The following is a 10,728-nucleotide window of genomic DNA, read 5'->3' on the forward strand; positions in this document are numbered from 1 at the left end:
GTCGACTGTGATATATATATATATATATATATATATATATATATATATCAAATGGAGTAATTAATTAAATCCTGAAATATTTTACTGTTACATAAATTGCGAGTACGATGTCGTTTTATGACAGAATATAAATTAAATAATAATAATTTTTTGCACAACTCCAAGATTTCACTCGCGTTTCAAACGTTGCTCACATACGAACTAGAGCATATCGCGTTTATTGTGTAATTTTCCTCGGGCGAAAATTCACGAGTGTTACTTGAAATTGATTCTCTCGCGCGGTGTGTGCCACTTGCCGACCGTACGTTGTTAATTAGGAACTCAAAAGGACCATTCGTCGCACCTGTCTCTCACTTTAGTCGCGGTGTCAACTACACTATCTATCTCGCAACAATTCGCGATACATACATATACTCGCACACACATACACGCACTTATTCTCTTTCTCTGTAGCTGCCTATACAAGCCACTATATCTTATGTTTCTGCACGCAGCTCATGTGTGTCGTCTGCATATGTATTGCAGAGCGTATGTATGTATGTGTGTGTACGTGTGTCTCTCTTTCTCTCTCGTTAACCGTTCACTGTTCTGTATACGTGTGCGTACGCTCCTAACAAGCTTTCCAGCTTGACGAAAGCGCGCACTTTAACTCGCGGTTCACACTCGAGCGCCCGAATGCGTGCACTCGAATTAACACGCTCGAACAAGGCAGGCGCGAAAGTAAAGCAAACATAGCGAGCGACACTCCGCACACGGATGTGACGCTCCTGATGCACTATTACACTTATTATCCCGCTGGCGCTGCCATTGAGCACAAATGTCCCATGTATGAGCGCGATGCCTGCACGTGGAAGTAGATTTATCTGATGTAAAAAGAAAATATTCGATCAGGAAATATAACTAATGGATAATATATGGCTCTATATTTAACAACGCAGCTTTAACAATACAACGTAGACTTCAAAATTATAATGTGCATGGTACTCTAGAATGCTCTGAGTCTCACACTTTGAGAGAAGTAGATTTTCCTTTCTGACGCTGCAATGATATCTACACTGAGAGAAAAATTGTTGACATTTGTAACTATATATAATTACTATATAATTATGATTATGACTACTATGGTATTAATAATAGTAACTATATGCATAGTTGACAACCAAAATGATTATAATTATAATTATTAAAATTATAAAAATGATTGAAATTACTATAAAAAACGATTCAAATAACTATAATTATATAGTCATAGTTGGAAGATAACCATATTAATATGATTGTCCCAAAATATAGTTATTATTACTAATATCATAGCAATCATAATCATAATTATATAATTATAGTAAAATGTAATTATAGTTACAAAAATTTTTCTCTCAGTGTAGAAATATGATTATTTGATATTGCATCAACGAATATTTTTTAAATTTTATTTTATCGCAAAATATTTTTTGGATTGATACTTTTTTCTCTAATAATCTTCGCAATTACTTAAATTTTAAGAAGAATCTGCCAAGTACCATTCGAGGTTTTATTCAACTTCCTACTTCTCTCGACGAGAGGTTCGACGAAAATACACAGTGAATGGTACGTGACATGCATGTGCAGTTTCCTTTAACACATGCATATATTAACCCGATTGATAATATACCGGAGGATGCTCGTGGAGGCATTTATTATTACCCCTTGTCCTCCCCGATCGCCATCCAAACTCCGTGTCCTTCGACCTTATTGGGCGGGGCGAGGGTGCACCGAGTAACGGCGTGCTACGCCTCTTTGACAGATTTGAACACGGTATTTTAGCTCCATTAGTAGAGAGTAGAGTGATCTAATTTCTCCCTTTTCTGGGCGTTGGTAAGCACCAGTCTCTCGAAATTAACCCAGTAATACGAGTCGGCTGGCCGTGTCGCGAACCCTTTGTCCACTCCTGGCAAAAAGTACTCGTGTTTTCATAGTAGGGAATAATTCTTATGCGTTACGTCGAATATATATATATGTATCTGTGAGCAAACAATTTTACACTTGTATCGTAAATCGTTTTTCGTTGACGGTATTCTTTCCATTAAAATAAAAGGCACATAGATAATCAATTGAGACGCGAAATCCCTCAATAATTATCTCAATACAAAACCTCGAAGCTAATTGAAAAATATCAAAAAGCATCTATGATAACGTACCAACGGCCAGAAAAAAGAAAAAACTACCGATAGAAAGGAATGTCAGGTTGGCTCTTTTTAACGCCTCCCCCGAAACAGACCCGAAGTCCACAAACGGAATGCTCTTTCGCATTACTTGATCCAATTGCTAGCTACACATTATTACTCTCTCACTCTCATTTCTTTCAATACTTTCTTTCTCTCTCTTTCTCTATAATTCTTTATCCGCCCTACCTTCTCTTCAGTTTCTCTCCTCTTTATGCATATTTTATTGCCTCATTGTATACATCCATCTTGTGTAAAAAGAACGACGTAGTCCCGCCTGTACATTTTGCCAGGTTCGGCACGAGCTCTGTGGCTGCCAAACACTAAAAGCCTAGTCAGTAGTCTTTATGCGGCCAGGTATCAACTGTGGATACACGTTATTAAAATTCTCGTATACATTATAATGAGTCTCGCGAAAATTTAAATAATAGACCATATGTTTGCAAGAATTAATTAGTTTATATATTGCGTAAATCAGTTTTTAGAATTTATTTAATATAAGCATGTATGTAGTAAGCATGTACGTAATTCATCTATTTTTTAGCAACATTTTAGGATTTTATTTAAATTGCTCTTAAAATAGACTGTTCAACTAATTTATATACAAACTCACGCGATGAATAAGAATGCGCGACGATGTAAAGGATCTTGTTTGCTTAATAAATTAACGCTCTGTGCCAGTAAAGTTAATCCGCGACAAGAGGATTTTTTTTTTACATGGAGACCACAGCTTTTAAGAGTGCCGTAAAATTACGATGCAGTGACGCTTTGAAGTTGTTTACTTTACCAGCCAGTGATTAATTGACTTTTTGCGTGTTCGCATGTTCCGCAACGTGTATCCACGGTCAATGCTCGTCCTCGCCAAAGTAGAAAAATCCCGCTCCGTAACGCGCCAATGTTCCTCAGTGTATCTGCTGTTCACAAAAATCTCAACTTCCTGTTCAATATCGGCTATTGTCCTATTTGAGTCGGTCCGGAATTCCTTTCATATGATTCTTTGCGAAGTTTTTCCGTCAAATGCATCGTACCTCATATCGATAAGAAAACGAATCATGTCGATCGCAACACTGGCAATAAATCTACAATATATTTTATTGCTTCCGAATTATTATAATTTGATGCACTTATTTTTGAACATGATTTTATAAATTATTATACGGGCATTTGACTTTCAGGTATTTCCGTTTATATTTCGAGAAGCTATTTAAACGAAAATCTATTTTTTTTTATCATCAAACACGTATAATATAAAAAGAGCGTAGAAAATTAAAATTTTATTATCAATATAGGAACACATCATAAAATGTAAGATTCTTTCAAATGTTTATTGTAAATCAATAAGATATTTACATTTATGATATTACGATGTCACGATACTATATCATCGTTCTTTTTCATCACTAAGAAATAACCAAGAGATCATCCGTTTCATTTTTTTCTTTTTCCTTCTATGTATATATCCATCTGTCTTATCCATCTAGCTCCAAGCAACCATCGAACAGTGTGACATGCGATCGTAATCGGAGGAGAACCAGCGACCGTTTGAACAATCGCCTCACCCATTATCCTGAGCTGCCCTCTCCCGTATGACCGTATGACCCTCTCTGTCTCTCTCTCTCTCTCTCTCTCTCTCTCTCTCTCTCTCTCTCTAAAAAACTCTCTCTCTCTCTCTCTCTCTCTCTGACTTTTGTGCCCCCGGCCCTGCCAAGCCAGCCAGCCCCTAGCCTATAGCCCCCAAACCCCTTTTGCCCACATAGGTAGAGTGCCATGCCATGCGTGTTCGCTCTTGCTGTAGGTATGTCGCGAGTTTCAACGCGGGGCGTGCAAACGCGGCGAGACGGAGTGCCGGTTTGCGCACCCCCTCGAGACGGTGCAGGCGAACGAGGACGGCTCTGTGACGGTCTGCATGGACGCTGTCAAGGGCCGATGCAATCGGGACCCCTGCCGCTATTTCCACCCCCCTCTGCACCTTCAAGCCCACATTAAGGCCGCACAATCTCGGGCTAGCATTGCGGTAATGCATTCTCTCTCTCTTTCTCTCTATCTATCTCTCTTTCTCTTTTTTATTTTTCTACCTTTTTCTTTTTTTCTTTTATTTCTCACATTTTCTTCCTTTTTCTTGATACATTAATTCTCACGACTATTTACATTTCTTTTTTATTATTCCCAATTTTTGTTTATTTGTCCTATTTTTGTTTGCGCTTTTGTTCTGTCCTTTCCAAATATTTCTTTTAATTTGATGACTATTTTGAGTCCAGCCATTTTCCTCTTAACGAAGTCCATACTATTTGCCTCTTAAATTCTCTTTAGGCGACACAGAGGATTTCCTTGTTGTTTTTTTCTTTATCACACATCCAAATTGTCCGTTCTGTTTTTATTTCTTCATCTTAATTGTCGGTGAATTGCGACAGAAATTTATTTTATTGTTGGATACAGCATAACAAATAAAGCAAGATACCAATTTAATATAATCCAAGAAAATATTTTATGGTGTCGCATGGTTTCTGGCGTCAAAACACCGATACTATATTCAGTGTCAGCGATTGTCCCATTAAACACAATATCCGCATGAATATAAATGGTTTTATAAGGGCTTCTAGTTTTTGTGACGGAATTTATTTTACGAAAACGTTGACAGGGAAACGTTATTTAGATTCATACATTATATGTTGACGTAGAAAAAATGAAAATATAATATGTATGAAAAAAGCCGTTTTTATACAAATTTTTTCCTCGGTATAGTTCTGTTACAAGATTAAACATAAAAATTCTTCATGTTAATGGGTCAACCGTGAACGCTAATAATCTTTTTTTTTCTTTCTACTTTCTTCTTTTTCTGCCTTTCTGCCTCTTTCCAGCCTCGACCTCGCAGATCGTTCCATGTGGCGTGTGCTTCATGCAAGTGTGTCGTCTCTTTTTTCATTTTTTTTTTTAATTATCTTTCGCTGAAAATTGGTCGATGTCAAAAAGGGTAAAGTAATGCCCGATGCTCTATCCTTTTCATTGTTGGGCTGCGATAACAAAGTACAGTGGTGTTGATGTCGCTTGTCGTGAAAGAAAAGTGACGGAAGTGTGTATCGCGGTTTCACTGTTGTTGCAAATGCATTTCTGTCATTAAGAGAAATTATTTATTAAATCTATATCGTAAAGTGTGAGTGCTTTGTGACTCAAAGTGATGTAACGGATTGTCCTATTCATTTTTGAAAAAGAAAGAATATAAATTAATTAAATATTATGTGTAGAATATAATACAAATGTAACATTACATATCAATTCAGTATATTGTATCTAAAGATACATAATTATTGATTATCGAAAAGGAATGAAATTAATTAATAAAAAACATTAATTTAAATTTTATCAAATACGTTTCATATTTCATTCTTATTATCTCATTTTTTGCGATTGATTAAAAATATTACGTTACATTAAATTTAGTTTTAATATTACAAACGAAATGAATTCGCAATCACAAATATTCCGCACTTTAAGAAATAATTGGAAATTATCAATGCTAAAAAAGAAAAATACATCGCGCTTTTGCCTAACAAGCTTGGAAAAAATTGCTCTATTTTTTTCTTTTTCTTTTTTATTCGTATATACATAATTTCTGATCTTGATAAAAATTTAATGCATTTTTTTTAATTATTACTAAATAATCATATTAACTCTGTTTATAGTAACTGAGAAGTAAAACTATTTGGATTTCAATCTAAATATGACGCTTTGCCCATAGCTACTATACACAAAAGATCTGCAAAATCTGAATCCATTTACAGACCAATAACAATAACAATAAATAAAATAAAAATAGGATAGTAAATGGATTATGCTATTTTAATTAATAATAATCTAATAATACTACTAGACAATGACTGGATAAGTATTTACGTAAATTGCATATTATTTTTGTTAGAAAAGTGCTTTAACTGAATAAAACTCAAGTTTCATTCTTGTTTATTTCCTATGTAATACTTTAGTTATAACGTAATGAGAATACAGTAATACTAGATAGTATAATTGAATGGGTTTAAGAAAAATGCATATATTTTTACCAGGGTAGCTTCATTTATACTCTCACATTGTTATAATCTCCACTTTCTTTCTATCTCCTGTATATGGTGGCTTGATTACGATTATATAACGGTCCCACTGTACTTTTTTCTATCAAAATTACGGCTGAATGGACGAAAATTCAAAAATTTCGAGAAATCGAACGGATAGAGAAGAATATCGATACACTTTATCGATACACGCGATACTCTCAGAAAGTCTTTTATGTAGGCTAAGGATGTCGTCCGCGAAGAACAAAAGACTCGAAGTGCACGCATGTTCTCCTCAACCGCACATTGTTCCCTTTTCCTTTTCAACCTTTGTTTTCTTCCTATCTCGTTTCTCCTATACCCCTGAAAGCATAGTTCCTTTTCTCTTACTCTTAATCTCACAAGTTTTCTCTCTCTCTTTTTCTCTCTTTCTTTCTCTTTCTTCTTTCATTTATCATCACCCTTCCTTTCTTAGTTTTGCATCAAAAGAAGCTTTTGCTGCGCTGCTTTTCGCCAATCTACGTCGAGTATGTACATCGCCGGTCTTTTTCCTTGATAATAATAGTCCCTTTACGTGCTTCACACTATTGAACACGTATTAAGTTTTACATAATGCCGATTTATATCACGAATGTATTTATACATACGATGTCATCGCGCGCGAAGGCAAATTAAGATGGAGCAATAATATTGGCCAATTGTTGCGCAGTGTTAGAATTATATGATAGTTGTGCTAGGAGTACGATGAACTTTTGTCATTTAATAATATCTGTCATGCAAATATTACACATCTATGGATTGTTTTAATTAAACTTGTTTAAATGTCACGATACTAAAATGATGATACATATGATATTATACAAAACAAATTTTTTCTGACTTATATATAATCTATAATACATTCTTGCTTTATGCATTTATCTAATCAGTTTACATTTTAGTTTTATGAACAAAAAATGCGTGATATCGTCTCCTACATAATTACCATACAGATTTATTTCGACATCTTTTTCCTTACCTCTGAATTTTTCCGATTATTTCCTGATCTTCTTATAATATAATTACTTTCTTTTATTATTACTTGATTTTCTCCCAACAATCGTATAGTTCTCGTCCCATGTTTGTCGCTTTTGTGTTCGTCCATATTTTACATCTCCTGTATGATGTTCAGCCGTTTCTGTAGTGTGTAGTGAGTAGTACACGAGGCAAAATTCTTGTTAACATCACCAAAACACCACTGTTCTATTTCTCTCTTTCTAGCAGCCTATCGCAGCTATCCAGGTGCAAAGAACTAGTTGCAATACACCAATCACCTGTTCGGTACTTAGGTCATAATAATTACAAATACTTTTGCAGCTATGTGCACGTTCCATTTCCTTCCGATATAAAAAAAAAATACTGTTAAATATTTGTTTTTGTATTATTGGTACATTTTGTATTATTGATCCAATTTCATTTCCATTATCCAAGTGAACATACACATTAATACATTAAGCATTTTAAACTAGGTAATCATATAAGTACGAAATGATTATATAAAATTATACAATTTCAAGTCTTATTATATAATTTTTAATGAATTTATTAATGCAACATTCATATACGAACCATGTATTGTTTATATGTGCATTGTTAATGGAGGAATTTTTGGATTCAATTGGATTGAAATGAAGAAAAAATGAGGAATTGGAAATGGAACGTGATCACGTTCTTGTAAATAAGATGTAGTTGAGAAAAAATATCTCTTACGAATGACACGTACACCACCCTGCTGACAAGCTGTGCTGCACGAAACCCGGCTATCAACCCCGCTGCTGTTTTTGCTGCCCCACACAAAAACGCTACACTAAGAGTTCCCGAAAGATACATAGAAAACGAAAAAAAAAAGAACCAGTAGAAGGAAGAAACAGATACGACGGGTTTGTTGGGAGGTGTGTGGGCCAGGCGATAAAATGTCTTTGTCCACTTCCGTTGTCAAATCTGTCTCTTAATTTTCTCAATCGCGCGCGATCGCGATAACGTTAGCATCAAGCACGAGAAGATTGTGTAATTTTCGCAGTCACGGAATGACATGAAGAATTGTTAGCGACGTACTCGCTCTTTCGATTCATTCAATTAAGCAGGATCTAAATTAGAAGATCGTTCCTCCGTCGTTGTCCTTCAACCGATTTTAATCTGGAAATACGTCTCTTTTGTTGTCGTTTATATTATAGCATTATTATTTCAATTAAAAGGAGAATTATTCGTATCCTTGAAAATTGGGTCGGAGGCTAACGATTTGACTAACGAGTTCACTCCGGTTAATGAACGAATAATTGGTTGGATCAGGATTTGCAAACGTGTTTAGTGCAAAGTGCAACTGGATGACGACCGTTCCGAAGTCAGTTACGTATTTGTAAACAGCGCGGGGTGGACATACCCCGTTTCCTGCAGACTCAATCATCGTGTTTTCAATCCGTGAACTTGTCTCGGGGACACGATCGTATTCATTATCTGGGGGAAAAACAGTCCGAAAAGTAACGGCTAGAGAAAAATAAAAGCTGGAGTAAAAGAGAGAGAAAGAGCGAGAAAGACTTTCAGCGACGTCGCGCGGAAGATCTGCAGCCACACCCGGACACAATGGAGGAAAAGTCTCACATGGATGATTGCGGCAGACCAGCTTGTTGGCAGGGAAGTCTCATTCTCTAAAAGTGGTTTTCAATTTCCCAAGGGTGCATACCGCGTACCGACAGAATCACCTCCGTCCGAATTTGCCTCAGGGGTTACGGACCGACGTGAATCTTTTAGAAAACGAAACACGACCACGATACGGGGGGAATGTTTGTTTTACCAGTTCGCTCAGTTTTATTCCCTTTTTCAGATGGCCCATCGATGGTTCGACGTCTCGTGAGAAAATTTAAACTGCAGATTTTATTTCTAGTTTTTAAATTCGATAAAGTTTCGACATATCCTGTGATTTTAACCTACCGGAACTGACGCCAAAATATAGGCTTTCTACAATAAGCCATCTAAGTTTTAAATCTTACTCCATGAGAAATTGATCAACATTGATCGAATGTGAGAAAAATAATCGATATGATTATTTACTGATAACTATGATAACTATGATTGATTAATTTTTTAGTTTAAGATTTAAATCTTAGGCAATGTGGCTTATTATAGATACAACAGTTACTGACACTACATTATGAGTTTATGTTAATTAAAAGGCACTATTAATTAATTTTAAGGGGATAAAATAACAAAAATGAATGATTTAATAATAATTTAATAAGAATAATAATTTAATAAGAATAATCCATATTTTTAGACATAATATCAAGAAAATTATTTGAATTTTTTGATAAAGATTTGTAATATAAATGGGTTTTATACAATCAGTTCCGAAAGATTAAAGTAATTAACCTTTAAGAAATTAGTAATTCTGAAATTTAAAAAAGAATATTAATATTATACGTATAGTTATGGTTTACTTTTGTTTGTTAAAATTCAATAAGATCGTTATTCCAATAATAAATTATATGTTAACATAGAAAAACTCACAATATATGATAAAAAATGTTTCGTTATCTTGATTGATACAAATTGTTTGTATGCTTGATATGCTCTAAAATTATTTTGATATGAAATATTTTAATAATGTATTATGATGAATTTCAATTAAATTTTGTAATCAATCTCGATTATACTGACGACGTCGCCAACGAAGGCCATTTTAAACCGCATCGTCGTGACGTGATGCACTCTTCGGAATTGGTATGCCATACCTGAATGTTTACCAAGTGTACGACACGAAGTTCCTAAGCACGTAAGAGTGCAGATCTATCACTGAAACCGCATACGACACGTGCGAGCTACACAAGCTCGCGCATTCTCGATCTGTACAAAAACAAAATCATTGTCGCACATGTAAATATACACTCGCATGCACACTGTGCACACATACACATATAAACATACATTATACAGACATATACCAGAAAAATTATCACGACACACTGTTATCCTGTTCCTTAAAGAAGATGCCGACGACAACAGCGAGTTCTTGAATAAGAAGACTTGAACAAGAGAACACCGTACACTTGGATGTTCGAGAGAAATGGTGTAAATTAACTGATAAACTAAACCAATGTCTCTTTCGTAAATTTTTCAGGTATTGTAAAGATAGAAAGACGAGAAGTACGGGTCCTAAAAAAAAAATGACCCTCCTCTTTTGCTTCATTCATACTCTCTTGCACGCATTTCTCTGTAACTTTTTCCACTTCCTTACTATTTATATATATGTTATGTATAATTTTATCTCTTTCTTTCTCTCTCTTTCTCTTTCTCTCTCGATCGCCTTCTCCATTTCGCAAGGGAGGCGCCGAAAGGGAAGAGCAAATGGATGCTGACACAAAGCGGGAGAGAAAAGTGGAGCGAGAAGCCAAAGAGTCATATATCAATCACATATATGTATATATATATATGTATATATATATGTATGT

The 10,728-nt window shown here is 35.1% G+C and overlaps 1 protein-coding gene across 11 annotated transcripts in view; it reads left to right on the forward strand.

Moving 5' to 3' along the window:
* Positions 1–10,728, forward strand: part of LOC108693943 (zinc finger protein 36, C3H1 type-like 3) — a 354,810-nt gene that overhangs the window by 334,893 nt on the left and 9,189 nt on the right. For 6 of the 11 annotated variants that reach the window (XM_018203157.1, XM_018203159.1, XM_018203161.1 and 3 more), the window contains one exon: positions 3,997–4,215. The exons of the other annotated variants lie outside the window; for them this stretch is intronic. In XM_018203157.1, coding sequence (XP_018058646.1) covers positions 3,997–4,215 — 219 coding nt within the window. The remainder of the gene's footprint in view (positions 1–3,996; positions 4,216–10,728) is intronic. 11 annotated transcript variants of the gene reach the window in all.

This window comes from Atta colombica, unplaced genomic scaffold (assembly GCF_001594045.1).
Source record: "Atta colombica isolate Treedump-2 unplaced genomic scaffold, Acol1.0 scaffold111, whole genome shotgun sequence".
Lineage (NCBI taxonomy): Eukaryota > Metazoa > Arthropoda > Insecta > Hymenoptera > Formicidae > Atta > Atta colombica.